The sequence below is a fragment of the Pleurodeles waltl genome, chromosome 3_1, assembly GCF_031143425.1.
Source record: "Pleurodeles waltl isolate 20211129_DDA chromosome 3_1, aPleWal1.hap1.20221129, whole genome shotgun sequence".
NCBI classification, from domain to species: Eukaryota; Metazoa; Chordata; class Amphibia; order Caudata; family Salamandridae; genus Pleurodeles; species Pleurodeles waltl.
This window is the reverse complement of record NC_090440.1, coordinates 786,114,367-786,137,132: the sequence shown is the minus strand read 5'-3', so window position 1 is coordinate 786,137,132 and position 22,766 is coordinate 786,114,367. Positions and strand designations below refer to the sequence as shown.

At 41.9% G+C, this 22,766-nt stretch overlaps 1 protein-coding gene across 1 annotated transcript in view; it reads right to left on the bottom strand.

The window, feature by feature from the left end:
- The window catches only part of RNF141 (ring finger protein 141), a 185,764-nt gene that overhangs the window by 84,102 nt on the left and 78,896 nt on the right, over positions 1-22,766 (bottom strand). The window contains exons 3-4 of the mRNA XM_069223617.1: positions 21,656-21,764; positions 15,524-15,705 (exon numbers count right to left, since the gene is read on the bottom strand). Coding sequence (XP_069079718.1) covers positions 15,524-15,705; positions 21,656-21,764 — 291 coding nt within the window. The remainder of the gene's footprint in view (positions 1-15,523; positions 15,706-21,655; positions 21,765-22,766) is intronic.

The following is a 22,766-nucleotide window of genomic DNA, read 5'->3' as shown; positions in this document are numbered from 1 at the left end:
AATAGGTGCAGTTTATCACATACAAAAAGCTGTGAATCATGGGGAAGTAGATTTTATCTGTTGTGATAAATAGCACCTTCCTTCTGTGGAACTCATAAACAGGGCCTACATGGTGTCATTTAGAACCTGGAGGTTGGCCATCTGGCCTGCTCCAGTAGCAGAGGACAAACCACCAGGTTTAAAGACTGCCAGCTTTTTTTCCCAGCGCTGTGGATGAGGCGGCTCTAATGAAGGCGCTGAACCTTTTATAAGAAGTTGTGCGAGGCATCAACTCGGTATTTTGATTACAAAAACAAACTCCCAGAGTCTTGCAGAACTAAATAACACCTGCTTGAGGTGCAAGAAGCTTTCTCCTTACAAGTAGAAGCCACGGTGCAATTTCCCTCCTGAGGACTTACATTGTTTTGCATAGTGGCCTAGTGCAGGAGAAATTAATAACAATCATTAAAATTCGGGCCAGGCGTCTGTCACTGTGACCTGATGGCTCTGGACCAGCAGTCAGATCGAAGGTCTCCGACAGTGGAACTAGCTGAAGCTCTGCCATTGGAAACCCTGCAGTCATGCAATCTATAAATGGGTGGAGGAACAGCGGGCTTTGTGGAACGATGTATCAGGAGTTTTATGGGAGATGAAATCTTCCACAAACTCTGAATAACCCTGAAAGTATACATTTCAGGACAGAACAAACAAATGAAAGTTTTTTTCCTGACCTCACTCTTTGGATCCTATATCCTATATCTGTCATTTTTGTAGCTGGGGCAGTCACTTCTTGAATTTTGTGTATCCTACAAAAAGACCATGGCCAAATGACTGATGCATGACAAAACTTCTCTATGAAGTGTCAATGAACTGTTACTGTTTCTCAACAGAGGTACCATTCATCCACTTGGTAAGGAATCACTAAAGTAATAGAAATTGCTTCTGCCTTTAACCTTTTGCTATAGTAGGTTAAGGAGGGTGATAACGGTGAGTACCTTTGACCCTAATGCTTGGGAATGAACTAAAAGAATCCTAGTGAGGTTAATGCCTAATATTTACAGACACTTCAATGTTGAGGGTTAGTCAATCAGTATGCATGTAGCATTTACAAACTCAAGACAAATGAGGCACACAGAGAGGCTTACACATTTGCTAAGTGCCCATGATACAGTTGGAAGTCATGGCATAACGTGTAAACGTCTGTACAGACCATTTGTCTTACTCAACACTGAAGAAGACTAGGTGCAAATGTACTTAAACGACTGAAGACCTTTGGAAAATGACAACCATAACGTCTGAATTCCCACAAAAAAACAAAATGTGGGTGAAGAAACACTTCAAAAAGGCAAATGTTACTCGTTAAAATTAATCTAAACTCTTTTAAATTGTTAAATTTCATTTTCTATTTCTGCTCCCATAAGAATGTGATGGGGCAGTGATCACACTTTAAGAAAAAGGCTGACAAAACAACAGCCAAGGAGGGCAGTGCATTTTACTGTTATGCAGTACTGCCTGACTGGCAAAATATTACATAAAATAATGCCCAGCCACGCAGGAAAAAGGGTCTGAGTAACGTCTGCCTAGCTGTCTAGGCACCCACCAAGAAGAAACTGGTTCAAGGGAGAGAAGGTGAGCATGTCAGTTTGTATCCCCTTTGGGAAAGACCTTGTGACACCTTCCCCAATGGTAGTCAGAATCACTCTAGACTTTCCACACACTGGTGAGTGTCTCAAGGACCAGAAATATTGAAGCCTACAGAGTTTTATTTATTTATTTATTTAGTGCAGTACATACACTCATAGCTAACTTGGTACTAGGAATCACAAAGCATGAAGAGGTTCAACTACGGAGATGCAAAAGTATCGGATAAGTAGAACATACAAATAAGAAGGGTAACGTGCAGTTAGCAGAACAGAAAGTCTTCAGGGTGCAGTGAAACAACCCAAGACCACAAACAGATTGAAGATGGTAAGGCAAGATGTTCTACATTTTGGGGCCAATGAACCAGTAAGAATAATGGCAACATCATTCTTCTCCAGCAAGGCTGATCTTCCTGCAAAATCAACACCCTATCTTCTCACCATTGTTCTTTAGAAACTAGTGGGCCATCTATTTCTGAAAGGCTAATAGCATTCTCATAGGTGTTCAATGCAATTGCAAGATGACCAGGTGAACTTCAGCAAAAGGGGTGTGTTATCCATATGTAAGGGTGCCTTAAAGCAGTAGAACTAAAAATTGCCTTCCTCCCCAGCTTGACATATAGACCGAGCAAGATTGAGGATAGTAATCCTTTTAGTCAACCCCACAGGTCACTTGTTGCTCAGCAAAGTCAACCCCACAGGTCACTTGTTGCTCAGCAAAGTCAACCCCACAGGTCACTTGTTGCTTAGCAAAGTCAACCCCAAAGGTCACTTGTTGCTCTATAAAGTGGGAAATGGAAACAGAAACTGTGCCTACATCCATTCAAGAAGGAGCAAAACTGGTTAATATAGAGCAAGTAATAGACGTTCAGTACTCTGAAAGATCTGAACAGTGTACTACATTCAACCTTATCAAAGGAAGAGAAAATATCAGTTATTATGATATTTTACCTTTATACTTGCAGTCCGTTACTTGGCAAACATTTCAAGAAGCAACATCTTAGTACAATGTTTTCATTGGGAGCAGGGATGAGAGCAGTCAAGAAGAGAATGGACTTCCAAACAGCAAGTAATTAAGGAGCAAGATGCTCCTCCATGACCTTTGAGATGAATACAAGTAGAGTGATAGAACTATAGCTGCACAGCTCTGCTGGCTACAGATCAGCTTCCTCGAGGACCTGGGCAAAGACTCCTTTCTACTGTCAATTCGACATCTGTATGACTATGTTCTATCAGCAAAATGTGTGGTATGGCTGGGTCTCCTCTTGCACTGAACAAAACAGAAATTCACTGGGTTCCAATGGGGATCTAGAAGAATATTTGCAAGTACAAAGTAAAAATATTTGCTCCTCCTAACCCTTAATACTAACCATTATTTGAGTAACTGAGTTATTTGAATAACCCTCTGTATTTATAGTTACTCGAGTATCGTTCTGCACATACAACGTATTACATTTGTTTTATAGAGTGCAGCAGCAAAACCAAAGAGGTCTAATTACAAAAAAGAGTAAAAAAGAGTGGAAGATTTTAAAGTTGGCGAGATGGAAAAAAGGCAGCATTACCAATTGTAATGCTATATTTATAGGTCTAGATATACATTTGCCATTTACATTTTTAAAGTTGAACTCCCCAAAATTAAAGTGTGAGGAAGTAAAATGAGAAATGGTTAACACAAAAAGGAAAGTGAGATGAAAGCACTAGAGAGAGAATATGTAGCAGCTAGATGCAGAGCCGATTTGAGAATAAAAGCAATATGGGAATATAGGATATACACAAAAAGCTTACTCCAAAAGCAGAAAGGACCCTTTTGAGTATTAAGCAGAGATGCTGGGATGCAAAAGAAAAATATGGTTGTTTATTACCACACATACTGAGAAGTGAGCAAATCAGAAGAACTAGGAAGGCAACATCCTTTTGAAAGAAGACTCCTATGTATAATAATTTTATAAATTCTACACAAAAATGTGAGAAAAAAAGTTGTGTCAAATAGATTAAAGACTTTTTATAAACAGAACATGGAAATATGTGAATACGAATTTTCAAGGCACTGACTGAATAGCTAAGACTCCGGGGCAAGAAAAGTTCCCGGTTGAATCCTACAATGCAGTTAAAGAGAACCATGTCCTAGTTTTGACCAAAATGTACAATGATAATAATTAAGAACGGAAAAATTAGAGAATAGGTAAAAATGACAATTCCAAAGTCCAAAAACCTGGGGGAAAGACCCAAAAGTGTGCTCAAAGTACATTAGCTTTAATTAATGTTGATGTCAAGATCCTCACATATCTGGAAGAATTTCATTATCTTATATGAACAACAAGCTTTGTTTGACACAGTCATGTCTTTGACACTTATCCCTCACCTCATAATCTAGATGGAAGCTTCATCTAAATAAAGTGATATAACATCTACTAATCACTGTGCATATCAATAAAACTTCCTATGAATATTAGTTTAAATTTACATGTAGATTTACAGACGCTTTTAGTTTCTTCACTATTCTTTATGAAACACGAACTACTGCAAAACTTCTTGAAAGTTTTGCCGTTTAGAATTACATAAAATAATAAAAAACATCAATTTTAATTTCATCTATACTTTCTTTCATAGACTAGTTATTGAATATTGCATATTCTTAATTTACGGACTAGGACTCTCATGCAGTTACATAAGAATAGGACACTTGCTCACTATTAAGTACAACTGTATGATGTAATTAAGTTTGAAAAACATACAACTGAAAAGGTACAAAGGTAATATCAATATACACAGCTGTCAGGAGGGAAAAGGAGAAAGGGCCCCCTCAAGGCCATATACAATCATAGTCTGGCATACCAAGGAGTGGCTGATGAGGCTACAAGAAGAAGACATTTTATATCAGGCAAGCATTAGGAAGGAAACGTACAGCTAAAGTAAGTGTATGGAATTGCATAAAACGTTACAGTGATCAATCTGAAATAGTAAGGAAAGTGAAATGGCCATTGTTAAAGAGCCAAAAATGTATACTTGTACTGTATATTTTTTTCTCCCTATTTTTGTCTGCATTTGTTGTGTCCTGTTCATTCTTTACATCCAAGTCTACTTCAGTCTTCATGTTTCATGCTTTTCCAGCACTGTCTACCATTGGCTTCAGTGCAGTTCTTACTCTTCTAAGTAAAATGTACTCATTGGTATATGCTATCCTCCGTCCATCTGATGTCCCATGTTGTTGCAAAAAGTAAGCCTCCATATCAGTTATTCCAGTCTTGGTCTCTCCAGGACTCCACGTGTCATTTTCTAGGGACATATAGAAATTGTAACAGCAATGTGTGCTTGAATGGCTCATGTATGTAAAAGTTGAATGAAAATGTTCCAATGTAGCATGTTAAGCACAATATGGCATATTTGGTCAGCAACCGGGCGTAATTGGACAGCACACTTGCATCTGAATGTTGACAGTATTCCATGTACAGCTTTAGACAGGCACAATGCTAAGTTTCTTTGAAAAGGTTCATTGAAAAGCTCAATGACGCATGGTCTCGGAGCAAAACACATGCTACTCGTTAAACTGATAAATACAAAAGTATGGCCACTATCTGTTGCTTTACTTAATTGCCAACCAGCTGGAAATTTCACTCATTTGCTGGTTTTCAACAATTATATATAGGCTCACACCCACTGGGTGATAGGATCTCTCCCTTCCAGTATCAAGTGTCCAGAGACTCAGTCCCTCATTACGACTTCGGCGGTCTTTTTCAAAGACCACTGAAGCCGCTGCAGGCAGCAGACCGCCAGTATTGGTGGTCTGCTGTCCGCCATATTTCGAGTCTTTAGAGGACTTCCGCCTATCTATAGGTGGAAGTCCGACTCCGTCAGCCTGGCCAAAGGAGTTGAAGAGGCGGGATCATCGCCAGCACCGCCACGGCAACAAGACTCCAGCCACCGTATTACAAGCCGTAATATGGCTTGGCAGAGTGTTGCTGGTGTGGTGGTGCTGGCGGTGCAAAACCGCCAGGACCCATCCTCTCCTGGACAATCAGCTTGCCGAAAAAGGTAAGGTGATCGTCCGAAAGGGCGAAGTGGGGCGTGTTGGGTGCATATGTGTGGTGTGCACGTGTATGTGTGTGAATGGGGATGAATGAGTGTGTATATATATGTGCGAATGGGGGTGTATGAGTGCATGTGTACTGAAGGTAAGTAACTTGTTCTTCTGATGGATACAACTACCTGTGGATTCCTCACCTTATGAATAGAGTCCCAAAGCAGTACCGCACTCGGAGGTGGGTGCCTGACTGGTTACACCAAGAAATCCTGCAATGCAGATCGTCCAAAATGGCCGTCCCTCCTAACCTCAGAGTCCAAGCAGTAATGCTTTGCGAAGGTGTGGAGGGACGCCCAAGTTGCTGCCTTGCAAATATCCACCACCAGAACCCCCTCCCAAAGGACGAAGTGGCGGACTTAGCCCTGGTGGAATCGGCTCTAATACCCTCAGGGGGAACCTTCTTTGCCAACGAGTAGCAAACCTTGATACAGAGAATGACCCACCTGGAGATCGTTCTTTTATGGACCGCTCTTATTCTTCCTCTGTCCAATATACCCCACGAACAGCTGGTCCTCCAGGCGAAAGTCTTTTGTCCTCTCAATATAAAAACTGAGAGCCCTTTTGGGGTCCAAACGGTGGAGCCTCTATTCCTCCTTCGAGGGGTGAGGAGGAGGGTAGAAAGATGGAAGGGTAATGGTCTGCCCCATATGAAAACGAGTGACAACTTTTGGTAGGAAAGCCGCCCTGGTTTTCAGCACCACTTTATCAGGGAAGAATAAGGTAAAGGTTTAATTGAAGGAGCCTGAAGCTCACCCACACGCCTAGTCGAGGTTTTAAATATCAGAAAAACCGTCTTAAGAACTAGAAACCTTAGTGGGCAAGAACGCATGGGTTCGAATGGTGACCCCATTAAAAAAGTTAAAACGAGTTTCAGATCCCACTGCGGCATATGAAAAGGAGTGGGAGGAAACTTATTAGTTAAACCTTTTAAGAATCTAATAACAATAGGCGATTTAAACAAGGAGGGCTGATCCGGGAGGCAAAGAAAGGCTGACAGTGCCGCCAGATAGACTTTAACTGTAGCAATTGCACAACCCTTCTGTGCTAAAGCTAAAGCAAACAGAACATTGGAGAGGTGGGCCCTCAAAGGATCAATTTGCTTCTCTCCACACCAAGCCACAAATTTCGCCCACCTGCCGGCATAAACGGTCTTAGTGGAGTGTCGCCTGGCCGATAGAATAACATCTACTACCTCTGGTGGGAGAGAGAAAGAACTCAGGTTGCCCCGTTCAATCTCCAGGCATGAAGGTGCAGGCTCTCGAGGTGGTGGTGTAGAACCTGCCCCTGCAACTGCGAGAGGAGGTCTGACCTGAGAGGGAGACGGAGCAGAGGGCACAGCGAGAGTTGGAGAAGGTCCGTGTACAACACCCTTCTTGGCCAATCCGGGGCTATTAAAATTACCTGAGCCCGATCTTGGCGAATCTTCCTCAGAACTCGAGGAATCAAAGGTATGGGGGGAAATGAGTAAAGCAACTGGTTGCACCAAGAGATCTGAAATGCATCCCCGAAAGCTCCTTGCACCGGATACTGGAGGCTGCAGAATGATGGGCAGTGCGTGTTCTCCCGAGTGGCAAACAGATCTATCCTTGGAAAACCCCACAACTGAAAGATATGCAGGACCAGATCCGGATGGAGACGCTACTGGTAATCGGCCAAAAAATGCCGACTGAGAGTGTCCACACGTACGGTAAGCACTCCGGCCAGATTTGCTACCAAGCAAATCCGATGGTCCTGAAGCCAGGACCAGAGTCGCAGAGCTTCTCTGCAGAGAAGGTATGACCCCACTCCTCCCTGTTTGTTTATATACCACATTGCGATAGTGTTGTCCGTCAGGACCTTGACTGACTGACTGCGAAGGGACGGGAGAAGGCTGTGAGAGCCAGACGTATCGCCCGCAATTCTAAAAGAATGATATGAAAAGTCTGTTCCATTGTTCTCCAGGTCCCCCAGATGAGCTCCCCAACCTAGAGTGGAAGCATCCGTCATGACCGTGGCCACTGGAGGCGGCAGTGAGAACGGCATTCCTTGAGAAAGGTTGGCGTCCACAGCCCACCATCGAAGATCCGCTGCAGCATCTCTGGAGATCGTTATCGACTCCTCAAGATCCCTTTTTGTGTTGAAACCACTGCTTGCGGAGACACCACTGGAGAGCCCTCATGTGTCAACGTGCATGAGTGACCAACAGAATGCAAGAAGCGAACAGACCGAGCAGGCGTAGGACCTTGAGGACTGGAACAACCAATCCATTTTGAAACATGGCAATCAACGCCTGGATGTCCTGAATCCGCTGAGGCGGAGGGTAGGCCCAATTCAATGTTGTATTCAGTACTGCCCCTATGAACAGGCGGCGCTGAGAGGGTTCCAGGTGAGACTTGGGTACGTTTATCGTAAAACCCAGACTGAACAACAACAACTGAGTTGACATCTGCAAGTGATGCAACACAAGCTCTGGAGACTTGGCTTTGATCAACCAATCGTTCAGGTAAGGGAATACCGATATCCCCTTCCTTCTGAGACCTGCTGCAACCACTGCCATCACATTCGTGAAGACTTGAGGTGCTGAAGTAAGACCAAAACGGAAGGACAGCAAACTGGTAGTGTTGCGACCCCACCACAAACCGGAGATACTTCCTGTGCGACTTGAGTACAGGGATATGAAAGTAAGCATCCTGCAAGTCGACAGACACCATCCAATGCTCTCTGTTCAACGCCAGAAGTACCTGTGCTAGAGTCAGCATCTTGAATTTTTCCTGTCTGAGGAACCAATTCAAAATCCTCAGGTCTAGGATTGGTCTCAAACAACCGTCCTTCTTGGGAATCAGGAAGTATCTTGAATAACAACCCTGACCCCTTTCCTGCTGTGGAACCAACTCCACTGCACCTTTTGACAACAGGATTTGAACCTCCTGCTGTAACAACAGGAGATGGTCTTCTGAACAAACCTAGGGACGGGGAGGGATGGGAGGGGAAACTCCTGAAAAGGGAGAGCATATCCTTTCCTCGCAATGTTCAGAACCCAGGATTATATAATTAACTCCCACTCGTGGAGAAAAATACGTAATCTTCCCCCTACAGGAGAAGTGTGGTTGAAAATGGGCAGAAAACTAGGACTACTTCCCATTTTGTTGTCCTCCAGAGGAAGAGGATAATGCAGGGTGCTGCTGGGTGGCCCCTCTTGCCCAAACCCTCCCCCGCCCTCTAAAGGACCTATAAGGGAGGCTGGTAGGCTGTTGGACTGTGGACTGGGGTCTCCCACGGTAAACAGCTCCACGCCCAAATCCCCTGAACCACCGAAAGGACCTGAAAGGGGTAGTAGTGGAGGCCTGCAGACCCAAAGACTTTGCTGTGACCCGACTTTCTTTAAAGCGTTCTAAGGCAGAGTCAGCTTTATCACCAAAAAGTTTTTTCCCATCAAAAGGCAAGTCCAAGAGAGCAGTCTGTACATCAGAGGAAAAGTCAGAGGACCTCAACCATACATGCCTCCTGGTAGCAATAGAGGTACCCATCGCCCTGGCCACCGAGTCTGTAGAATCCAGACCAGACTGGATTATCTGCTTTGCTGTAGCCTGAGCATCTGACAGGAATTCTCCAAATTGTCCCTGCACCTCCTGCGGCAGGTCCAGAACCATAGCCCTAGCTGAATCCATCAGGGCGTGCACGTATCTACCCAGAACACAGGCAGCATTTGCTGCCTTGAGGGCCATACTGCAAGAAGAAAAAGTTTTCTTCGCCAACTGCTCCATCCTTTTGGATTCCCTGTCCGACGGAATCACAGGGAAGGAGTCTTTTGCAGACCGTGTGGAATAAGAGGCCTGAACAGCCAGACTCTCCGGGGTAGGATGTTTTGATAAGAATCCTGGATCTCCAGGCGCCACTCTGTACCTCCTTGCCACAGATCTATTGACAGCAGGTGACGACACAGGCTTCCTCCATAGCTCTAACATAGGCTCTGTAAGAGCATCATTAAACAGAAGCAATGGATCCGCCGAAGTAGAAGAAGGGTGCAGGACCTCAGTCAAGAAATTTATTTTGACCTCTGCAGCAGGCAACTGAAGACCTCCAAAAGTCTCAAAGTCTTTCTACGTGACCTCAGCCTGGCCTCTAACCTCTGCGTCAACATAGAATTAGCCGACGTTGATGACACCGGCTTCAGAACTGAAAGGCGCGGAACAGGAGAAGAAGATTGACTTCGATCTAATCCGGAGCCATCCGGAGCGGATCCAATCGGTGCCGTGGACACCTCAGGCTCCATCATCGGCGGCGACTGAAGGGGTGATGAGATTGGCGCCGTAGGTCTAGAAGGCGACGTCATCGGAACCGCAGGTCCCCGAGGCGACGTCATCAGCGCCGAACCGGCACCCTCAGCCAGACGGGCATGAACAGAGCCGCCTTTCAAGGAGCCAGGGAGCCCAATGGAAACGCTAAAGGACCCGTGGGACCAGCCGGTGCACCAGCAGGGGCCATAGCATTAAACATAGAAAACATGGCATTTAAAAATGCCGCCGGATCTGCTCCCTGGGAGCCGGGAAGGCAGGATACCGCTGGTCTCCATGTTGCACCTGCGCTTGCTGAGCATCCGAATCATGTGCCACAAGTGAAAATCAAGGACTCTCAAGAGGTGCGACTACCTCGAAGACCGATGGCGCCGGAGAAGCCTGAGGGCTCTGAGGTTGTAGAGTCACAGTCGGACTCACCTCCCACGTCGCACGGAGCCGCCGAGATGGAGACCTGGACCTTGAACGGCTCCGAGCCGATGGACGCCGAGAGTCATGACGACGTTGCCTCTTGTGTTTCTTCGACGAAGTGTGAGAAGAGGACCTGTGATGACTTTTATGTCCTTTCTTTGCCTTGGCCAAAAAGAGTTTGGCCTCCCCCTCCTTCAGAGCCTTAGGATTCATGCTCTGGCAGGATACACACTCCTCGACGTCATGCTCGGAGCTCAAACACCAAAGGCAATCATCATGAGGGTCAGTAACCAACATGCGACCCCCGCACTCTCGACATGGCTTAAATTCTGACTTCCTAGGAGGAGGCATTGTAACCAGAAACAAGAATGTAACCAGAAACAAGATGGAACACCTTCAACAGTAGTGAGAGCTAGGAGAAAACAGTTAGCGCCGAAGGCACGGAAAAAAGGGAACTGACGTCAGCACGCCGGCGAGGACCTCTTATTGGCAGTGACGTCAGACTGAGTCGCGTGGAGCTGTGCAATTGTGACGTCCTCATCGACGTGGGGAGCTGGGAAGAAGATTTTACGTCGGATGCTGGCGCATGGGGAAATTCATAAGGTGAGGAATCCACAGGTAGTTGTATCCATCAGAAAAACACTTTTTATTGAAGAGTTTGTTTAGTACGTGCTGTTGGACCTCTGGTCTAAAGCTAAAGGCACAACAAATCCAAGCACGCCTTTGAAGATGATACTGGTATAAATTTGAAGACAGTCTGTATAAGCCCCATTCAAAGCAGAGCAAATGCAAGGGTTTGAAATGTGGTGTCAGCTTCTTTTTCTTAAATTCACCTTCAGGAGCTCTTCCATTTCTTTCCACCGAAAGCTGTCAGACCTGCTGAGCAGAGGCTGTACCCAAATTCACAGCTACACAAATGACAAACAACTATATTGCATCATCTAGGTGCATGCTCTCCATAGCTTCGGATGGAGCATTGCCAGTACCTTGACTTGCTCTCTTAGGAGCCCTATGGACAACCAGAGTTGGGAGGGACACTGCCTCAAAAGTAAAGTGGGCTTTGCAGGGCACTGCTGTATTTACCCTCCATCCCTGAAGTAATATAGTGATAGTGGGTTTTAAATGGAGACTAGAAGTTTAACGCCAAACTTTTAAACACCGCTGTTAACACTAGCAAGTACCGAATGATGTGCTTGGTGCGTGACAGGGTTTTAATGAGGAAGCCAACCCCCTCTTCCACCACAGCTATAACAACCCTAGGCTTGAAAGCTTCAAGCTGCATGACAGTGTGGTATGGAAAAGTGTGCTGTTATGGAGGATGCTTAATGGGATATTGCTCCATTGATTCATCATTGTCTGCGTCCATAATATACGTGTCCTATGCATCCTCTTTGCAGGGCACAATCGCCATTTTCCCTGGTTTAGGATCATCTGTATCAGTGTGCATGAGCCAACATTGTGAACGAGGGGCTGTGTTTTGTGCCAAAGGTGATTCAGTTGCTTTGGTCTTAGTGTACTGTGAACAACATAAAGGCATGCTCCTTGTAAGAGTGATCATTAAAGAAGTCTTCTTCTACATTCCTTTTCAAGGTAACTTGTGGCCGTAGTGTTTTGGACTTAAAAGCTAATCTCACGCCATCGCTCAAGATCTACCAAAATCAACAAGCTGTTTTGTCGACTCTCCTCAAATCACTCTTTTTTTAGAGACTGATGCTCACTTGGTTGCAATTTATTGTTTCGAGATTGGGTGCCCCAGATACAGACACTGATACTTGAGGCTGATCTGTTTTCAGCATCCATGTGTGTTTCAATATTGATCTTCCTAATGCATCAAGGGAGGGTTTTGTGATCTATCAGATCACTAAAGGCCAGACTCAGACAATTTGCACAGCAACTTCTGAGTGAGATGGTCACATCACTAATCCTCTGGAAACTGTGCTCTTCTGCCTACTTGTAAACTCTCTTTAGAGGACTAGGGCTGAGGTGGCGTCTATGTTTCTTTGTACTTGGGTCTCGAGGTAAGAAAAATTCTACATCATAACTTTCGTCTTATGAAACTGCTTGGTCTTGGCCATCCTCTTCTGAATTATTTATTCCTCATGGGCTATAGGCTAACCCCTGACCGGCATCATGTTCAAACTCATCAGTTCCCTTGATTCCATTGTGGTGTAGTGAGCCCTCAATGCACAATGCAAGCAAACTGTTTTCTTCCACTTAAAGAACTGACAAGCTCAATAGCTACTTTTACTGTAATCTCAAGGAAGGCACAAATGACATAGCCAGTGCTGTACAGATTGTGCAAATGTGCATGGCATCATTGGCAAAATCAAAATAGTGAGTTTTACATCTTCCATTTCCCTTGGAGTTACTCTCATACCCCTTAATGAGTATAGGCAATTGTTCCAGATCTAAGGCTGAGTATGATGAATTTTCAATTGGTGCCTTATGGTCTTTTTCTGAATATCCATTAATGTCATCAGGCCCTTCTTTGCTGTGACAAAGCCTTACTGACTGAGCACTTGATTTCAGCTCCGAATCCCCCCCCCCCCCCCCAAAGAAAAATAGTAATTTGGGATGAGTGTTCGTACTCATGAATTGTGGGCCTGAGGAATGTGATGAGTCATTCTCAAAACCGAAAGAAATACAACTTGTTATTTTCTGAAACCAACCCTAGAAGGTGGGAGAGTGCACACAATGAGATATACAACAAATACTGCATACCTTTTTTATTCAATCACTGTATTATATTTCTAACAAAAAGCTCATCAGAGAAAACAGAATCTTAAGGTGGAAGGTATATCACTGGAGATTTTGAACATAAGGTAAACATCCTGAGATATACAGACTTGGTCAATGCATAAAAATGCGATGAGATATTTTCCAAGGTCAACACCTAACTGGTAGAATATGGCACAGCAGGTTAAGAGAGAAAAGGTTTATGTTTCAAAAATATGTCAAAAAAGACATATTATGGGGGTCATTACTAATTTGGAGGACGTTTTTTACTGTCTGGTTGCCGCTACACAGGCTACCTCCCGCCGGCCCAATTAGGAGTTTCCCTCCAGGCTGGTGCCAGCTTTGTGGGAAACAGGCTACAGCATTGTCTCCGGCTTGTAATTGAGCCGGTGGCAATGCTGTAGCCCGCAGGGTGCACGAGCCAAGTGCATGCGCAGTGCAAGGGCGCCCCCTGGGACCACCTGCTCTTGTTCTTCATCAGCTTTTTCATGGCGATGCTACCGCCATGAAAAGGTTGGGGGAGTACGAGGTCGTAATCCCCAGGGTATCGCTACTTGCAGCATTGCCCTGGCAGATTAGGGCCACCATCAACCTCCAGATCTCTGATCCTGGCAGAGCTGGTGGTTCCCTCGCCAGGGTTGTAATTTGACCGCCAGACTCATAATGAGGCCCTAGGTCTCATTTGTTCACTTTGCAGAGAGGCACTACCAATTAATACCATCTCAATCTGTTGCTATTTGTGTTAACTATAGAACATTGGGCTCAGATGTTACGTATGAGTATGGTAGGCAAAGATGTGCTTACACAAGGAGCGACTTAATGGCTTAAAATCCACACACAAAGACAATCACTGGCTGAGACTTAAACTAAGCAGTCAATCGATTTAGATCTGCTAAGTATCAGCTGGTGCCAATCATTAAGACTCAATTGGTGTTCTAATCGGGAAAGACTCCACATGACTTACCCTTCCAACTGGTAAAATCGTTGCTGAACATTATTTTTCTATAAAACGTCTATGCTACTTCTGAAATGCTCCTTTTCCCACTCCTCGTATGTTTTTGTAAAATACAAGCTTGGTATCACTTCAACATCCTCTGGTGGGGACACCTGACAAGCACTTATGAAAAACTGTACACATATATATTTCGAGGCATATTCTTTCTCTCATTCATGAACATTTAGATGAAGGCTATCTCTCTAGATTTTTCTGCACAGCAATAAGTCATGGGACTTAACTGCATTTCTGCACTATTTTGTCTGTTGAAAATAATGCTTGACACTTGCCTGAGTCATCAATAGGAAATGCAGCTTAACAAACTGGAGCAAGTAAAAACTGAAATTGCCCCGCAGTGCTACCTCACTAGCTATAAAACACTGACACCCACTTTCTGCTAAAGAGGAGGAAGCAATTTTGCATGAGCTGTTGCCGTCATTATTTATACATAGGTGGAGCACGCTGGCTTTGTGAAACAGTGTTGGAATAACAATGCAACACTGGTTAAATGTTTGCCATCTCATCTTTTTGATTGTGATATGTAGGATGGCTCTATGTAACAATTCACCAGGACTTGTGTTACCAGGATCTGATGAATAAGAGAGACTCAAATAGGGTTCTCAGATGTCCAGCATTTGGAAAAATGCAACTCACTCTGCTACGTTTGGGCCTACCAAGGAATATCAACCTTTTGGTGAATAGTAGTGGCTGATGTTTATGCCACACTTGGTAGTTCACTCACTTTGAATCTAATATCTAGTTTACTGACAATAATTATCCAACTGCCACAACTAAACGTCAAGTGTGCCTATTTTGCTTTGTACTAAGCAAGTGGTGTATTATTTTAAATAGAAGAGACCACCCCGCCTATTCCTTCAGACTGGATAAGAGACTTAACATGTTGTAAGAATACAGAAGAGGCTTATAAGAATGTTAAGACATCTTCAACGAATACCAAAGGACTTCTGAGAAGAATTTTGTAATTACTATTTTCAAATAACAAGGTGCTTGAAGATAATTTATCAAATATCAGGGCCCAGCAAAGTATCACAAGATGTTCAACCTTATATTCATCAGTTGTCCTGATTACAAATCAGAGTATCTGGTGTCAAGTTTAAGTGATCTTGCTGCTAAGAACATCTTAACAAAAGTATGTGTCTGAGCTAGCAGAGGCCGCTGAGCACACTTTAATATATTACCTTTTCTATGTAATCATGTACTTGATGGATCACAACATGAACTAATGAATCATTTTGTTTCTAAGTACATTAAATTTACCAAGTTAAAATAATATTGCTGTCACCTTGAAGAGCCAGAAATAAGCATGGTAATAAAAAAGAACAACATTTACAATGCCATTCTAAAGACAATAAACAAAAAACGCATGCACTAATATGCTGTACCATACCTTCCCATCCAGATGCTGGCTTGGCAAGACTCAGGTGAGAGACTCTCAGCAGTTCCTTCAGCGTCACCACTGTGCTGGGCAAACACTTCTGCTGCTTGACTGGTGATATCTTTGTAGAGCTGAATAAACTGATACAAATTCATAATTCTGGAAGCTTCCATAATGCCAGTGGTTTTGTTAATCTAAATACAAAAAATAGTTTTTTAACTCCAAATTTGCCCTTTTGTTTTCAAAGTTTGACCAAACCTTATGGTCGAAGATTTGTAATAAAAACATTATTTTTTCCTAACTCTGTTGTTTGAAATGCACTTCTTGGTGTGCATGTTTCTTGGTCTAGTCAACTATGTAATGGTAAAGAAATGCTGTTTATTGGTAACACTAATTGGATTTTTTTTAAGTCTGGAAAAACACTGTCTTAATACAATTGTGGAGTGTTGTGGAGTGTTGGAGTGCTGAAGAGTATAAGCATGTTTGGAAAACAATAAAGAAATACCCACAATAATCCACAAAATAATAACACAGAAAACAGAAAACCCCTTCTATAGCTAATATTTCTCTACATTTTCTAGCAAGGGCCAAATGAGAACATCTCACAACTAACCTGAAATTACCTTAAACACCCGTGGATAAAACACATTGAATAATCCAAACTGATGTTTCGTCAGAGAAACATTTTTAAAGTGAGTAATGGTGAGGTCACCTTCATTATTACAGAATATTTACATCAGGAGATAGGTTTTGCTCTAATTAATTGTAATAAGCAGAGCTGTTGTCAAAATATATTGTAAATGCAATATATGAAAGCTCTGCCTATATTGTTTGGCAAGATGAAATCCTGCTCCGCATAAGTTACAGCATTACCACAAAGTTATTATTTATTTCAGGAATTTTTATGCAGTGTCTACACATCGCCAAATGCCCACTTCAGAGCACATTGATAGTAGTAAGTATGCAAAAGTACAGGAGGGTGAGTGACAGGGTAAAAAAAAGCTTAACCGATAAGATGAAAGGACTCTATATAATCCAGTTATGCTATCTGGAAACATATGAAAAAAGAAAACAGAGAACGTCTTTACACAACAGTCTTACAGTCCAATGGTGGGTCGAATACTTCTGTGAACATGAAGGTTTTTGGGTCTTTTCAGGATTGGTGGTGGTTTCTAGACTTCTCTGTGCAGATGGTTAAGTAGTTATCATAAGTTGAGATGGAGAAAAGATACTCCTTTTCTTTATTTGAGAGTAGGCAGAACAACGTGTAGCTTCACAGAACAAAAATGTTAAAGCTTTTAATGTGTAGGTTAAAAGAGATGCAATTGTTTTTCATTTTTTATAAGAACAAAGGGTTCTTCTTCCTTTTTAATAGCTTCCGCTGGCAGGGTGATGTCAGTCAGCTGTCATTCTTTTAAGTTGTCCTCAGACTGATGAGCTGCATGACAGGAAGCAGCTGTTAATTAAAATATTTTTAAATGCATATAGTCTTATGTTTCACCCTAGGGCAGGGTTGCATATCACGACCTTCCCAAATCATGTGTAGTGCACCAATCACTGGTTTCCAGTACTCTGTGGGGCTTTCAGAGGAGTCCAGGCATGTGAGGTGTCACACAGAACTAAACAGATTGTAACTGTGATTTGCAGTGAGTCTGCAGTTACCGTTAATGAGCTAGCGAACTGAGAAATTTGGGGCATCCTAGCTCCGTAGGCACTAACAATCACTGGTCCTGGCATCCTCTGAGAGAGTTGTCTTCTTGGGTTTCTGTTGAGAACGCCAGCAGTTTGAAAATAATGTCGGACACATTGAGGTAGGACCCAATGATTGTTTTAAAGTCAGTGCTGAATTGTGTTGTCAGACTCTTGTTGTTTGGATCAATTGTATCAGTGAGTCACATTTTTATTGGCTGTTTCTTACCTCTTGAGAGTTTGTCCAACATTGTTCCAAAGATTAGAGGCAATAGTTGCATATTTATGTGCAGGGAGATCAGCCTGTAAGATGTATTGAATTTATGTTTTAGAACAGCATGTTAGAGGGAGCTCCTAACAGACATCCACCTTGTGAGATGATTAGTAATCTAAGCAAGATCACCCTGCTAAAAAGACAGATGTTCCAGTTTGTGGTTTAAACAGAATTAATCACATTTACTTTCATCAGGAATTTAGGAATATTCGACCTCTAATGACACAACTGACGACCTGCTCCTCCAACTTTACGATACCATAACTAATACACTAGATATGCTTGCTCCTAGTCATTGAAGACATAGCAAATCAGAGAAAAATTCCACCAAAATTGTTTAATATTGAAATAGAAGAACTAAAATGAATAGGTCGGAAACGAGCGTGTAGGAAATTCAAATCAGATACAGACAAGATTAAAAAACACAACATTCACATGAGAGGTTATCCTAAAGCTATAAACAGGACTGAGAAGAGTGCCTATGCCCAACATATACTGGAATCTAACAACTGTACAAGAAATCTCGTCTCAAAACCTTCTGTAAAGCAAGACTGCACCTTCAAAGTAGTGAAATTCTGATCCATTCCAAGGAGCACATTTCCAACATTCATGTCAAACTAAATAGTAGAACTAAACATTCCAACTTTCCAGCTCCAGCCTCTCCATTTCTTAACACATCAGTCTAAAACTTCAAACCTACAGACCTGGCTTAAACTGTTTGATCCGCTGCTAGAATAACAGCGTCAAAAATTCACATCTACCTTGTGAAGCTAAGTGGATTTAGGAATTCTTCCAGTGATTGACACCACAAGTGACGAGAATCTTCAACACCTCTTTTCAGCAAAGAAGGGTACCTGCTTTACAAAAACAAGCAATCATCACTTCTCCTATTTAAAAAAAACCATCAGCAGACACCGCTGTCGTTTCCAATTTCAGATCAGTCACCAATCGGCCATAGATTAGCAGAACTGAGGAAAAGGAAATCACTGAACAGCTCCAAGATTGCCTAGAAGCAAATAACCTACTGCATGACACCAACTGGGCTTAACGTTAGGAAAAGGAGAGGAAACAGCCATGATAAATATACCTGAAAACCTCTTATCAACCCTGGACGCTAATCTATGATACAGTGGACCACAACACTGAAAAACAGATTGAAGGTTTGGATAGGCCAGTCAAGTACTATCTTAGATTAGATCAAATTGTGCCTGTGTGTCAAGAAATACCATAACTGATTTAATTCTGTGGAATCCATATAGACACTAGTATATCGCAGGGTATCCCATGCACCATCTCTCTCAATTATTTGAGCATACATGAGCCCCTAGACACAAATCGATTCTTATCAGTCCCTGTTCCAGCAATATCCATAAAACTCTCTGATGTTTCTCATACTAAATAAATTACTAAGCAATTAAACGAGTTCTCAGCTTTATTGAACAGATCATCTCTTGGATGAAAGACAGTTTGTTGTGCCTGGAAGGTGCCAAAACCAAATTCTTAATCTTCAACAACAGGGCAAGAATTCACAACACTCTACCATTTATTTGGCCAAACACTGAGTCAACTTCCTCTACTACCAGCAAGGGCAAAAAGCCTGGGAATTATCTTCGACAAAGACAGATCTTTCAACCCTCAGATAAACTCTGGGTGAGGAGCACCTATTACCAAATGTCCAAGAGGAGAAAAATAGAACTCTGCTCCCTTCCTCCCATAACCTACAATTTACAAGGGCACTGAGTTATTGTTACAGTAGCAATGCAGGCCTGAAAGTAGCCCAAACAAAAAAAAAAGGATTCAAAACCAAGCAGTTGGAATCTGACTTCGCTTTATAAAATTCGAACTAGCCTAACCCGAACTCATGAACCTCCACTGGGTCACAGTACGACACAGGATAAAGCTCAAAATATTATTTATTTTGCATAAACCTTTACAAAACTATCTCCAACAGCTGACTACACTCCACCAACCAACACGTAATCTCAAATCTACCAGTGCTCATCAGCTCTTTCTGTTAGTGCCAGACGGAAATCTGGAGGTAAATCATTAAAATGCATAAGCCTAAGCTTTTGAAATACTTTTGCTCTGGGCAATAACACTGAAGCTTGTCATTCTCCTGGAATGTGACTGAGAAAAGCTTTGAAAAGAATGAGCATTCTCAATTTAATTTGAATGAAAGTCAAACACAGACTGAAATCAATATGCTGATAAGTAGGTTGTCTGAATTTGTCTGGCATAACCTCCCCTTAAGAAACTCTCATTCTCTATCATTAATAAATGCCATTAACAAAGAAAATGGAGTGAATGGCTCTGTCTTCACGGTGAACAGCGATACTGGATGCATCATCGCTCTAAAAAGAAAACATAGTGTACATCTTATATTGTATGTTCTTGGACGTCGAACACTACTTTGCACTCAACTACAGGAAACATTTGTTTACTCCTCTGCTACTTTTTAAGATAATTCTCTTAGCCTAAAATTATTTTGACAATATACAATGGAGCTTTTATTGCTTTACTGGTAACTGACTATAAGAAAAAAATGTGACGAAAAAACATATTCTTTTAAATCCCCAAACTAACTTCAAACAATGCAGAGATAGTTAACATTACAACTAAATGAAGTAATGCATCACATAAGATCCGATCTGCTCCATTGATATTTTCCACTGGAATAATGAACAGAAGAATGATGCAATACAGAAGCTGTAAAACACTACTATATGTATTTTTTGTCTTCTCAAGAAAAATAAGCAAAAATACACTTGTGCATTTTAACAATAACCACTGAAAGTGACACTTTTCTTATACATTCTTAAGGACATTTGTCACCTTTCAAATCAACAGACTCGGGGCCACCTCATGTGTCCCTATTTTATTCAAGCATGTGGCTGAAATTTAACAAGCTATGGCATCAATTCTCAGGTAAACAATATCGTCCTGAACTGTACTATATGCAACTCGTCCTTGAAAAACTAAGCTGTGCTTGAGGGATCTCCTATGCCTAATGTAAATGGAGACCACGTTAAACTGGGCAAATGTACCATTATCAGTGGAACTCATGGGAGGGTCTATTAACAAAGGTAAATCTACACTTTTGAGTAACTTTACTACTTTGTTCTATTCACAAAAATCTACCATAGAGTTACTCAAAAGTGTAGACTTACATGTCCCCCCCCCCCCAAAACAGGAAGTGGTGCTAAATTTACGGGTGAGAAGCTCCCACTGCCAAAAAGGAGCAGTAGTAAACCCAGCACTGCACATGGTCAACCACTGACACTGAAAAACTATCTAAAACAAATATATTTTTATTTTAATAGCCTTATTCGAAATAAAAAAAAAAAACACACATTTTTATTCAAATATAAATGAATTGCTTTTAATTGATTCTATACATCCCTTTTAATAATTATTGATAATCAAAACTTTTTTTTGTACTTTAGGAGGATTTGTTTCTTAATTTAAACTTCAGACAAATAGTATTAATTTAATTTAGTAGTTAAAATCATTATTTAATTCAAAATGAAGTGCTGGAGCATTTTTGATTCTGTTCTACATTTAAAATATATAAAAATAATTTATTTGTAGTTAACATAAAAATACTTTGAATACTTTTTTCAAGTTTAATAAACTTCTTTTACATCTTTATATACTATACAATTGGGAAATGTAAAACGTTTATTAAACTTGCAAATACACCAGTAAAAATATGTTTAAGTCAAAAGGTAATGAAAAATATTTACTTTAGTGTCTGCAAACAGATAGAGAAATATGGATGGGACTAACAATTCAACCTTGGCAATAACAGTTTGCATGTGGGCACTTTAAGTTAAATTCCAAATAGTAAGGTGAGGGACATAAGAAAACGCTCTTGGCGTGTTTTCGGAAAGATGGGGTTCAGAAGGTCCAGAAGGCAGTGTTATTTCTATAACATCATCACTTGTCATATGTATGTTATTTGAGTGCTGCACAATTCTCTCCTAGCTTAACCACTGCAAAACTAAAGAAATCACTTAGATCCTTTAATGCATCTGTGCAGAATCCTGGGATAAATTTTGAAAGACCAGGCTCAGGAACTCCACCCATCATTAGTTTGTTCTACAAAGAATTGAAAGGTTTTACAAACAAGCGATAACAGATAAGATAGGACATGAGATAAAAAAGCGCATTACAATTATCACCTTGGTACACACTATTCTAACAGCCACTTTCCAAAGAGCAGAGGAATCGGATCCTGGCTGCACATCAAACAGGAGATGTCTGTCTTGACCACATGCCAATTTTGCAGTTCTGAAAAATAAAAACACATTTCTTGTTTATACAGGAAACACATATAGAGCAGAAGCATTTTCTCACAATAACGAAACAAAGGAAGGAATCCAACATTCCTAAATTGTGGCACAGTGGGAGAAGCAGAATGGGAAGGAACAACGGAGAAGAAGAGGATGCCTTTAGTCTTATCCAGTGAGCTGTTTATGCTATTTTTAGGAAAACAATTAGCTGCCATATGTGACATGTACTCATTCCCTCTAACAAAAACATTTATATTTTGCCAAATCTGCTACCGAAATACAAAATATTCTTTTTGCACAATGTTGGGTCTGTGGAGTTTGGTAGACAACCTAAAAACTATTTTGTTTTCAAGTTATACAAGGACCACCAGATTTGAAATTTCTTCTAATTTTTTAGGGTGACTGCTATAACAAAAAAATCTACATATTTTGGTTATACCGATAATTATACCAAAATGTAGTCTGATATCAGAACATGAAAAATGTATGTCATTATTGTAGTGAACCATCAGGTTGAGCATTGTGTTACAAACATCCAGAGGGTTGGCCACAGCCTAGGAGATAAACAGACGTGGTCAACAGTGCTTGCCTCACACTGCATTGCTCTGAGCAGGAGTCATTAATTTATCGAGTCATGAAGCCGCCCACACAATAAATCTAGCACATACGACACTGGTGCTGAAAAGTGTTGTGGCACTTACTCAAGTGACTGCAATGGTGGTTAGCGGAGGCGTGAAATCAGCAGGCGTGATTGCAGATAGAGAAGAGGTCCTCCCGAAACAACACCCTCCTTGTGGCCTGAATAAATCACCAACTTGCTGTCACAGATATATCACTAGCGTGAGGGAGGTATACCTGAGTGGTGCAGGAGATGGAAGAAAGCCCAAATGCATGCGGATGTTGGCTGCAACATTCCTCGGGACTGCCAGTGTTGGACTGGCAGTGGCTATGAAGACAGCAGCACTAGAGCACAAACATAAGTTCTGAATGCCCCATAATG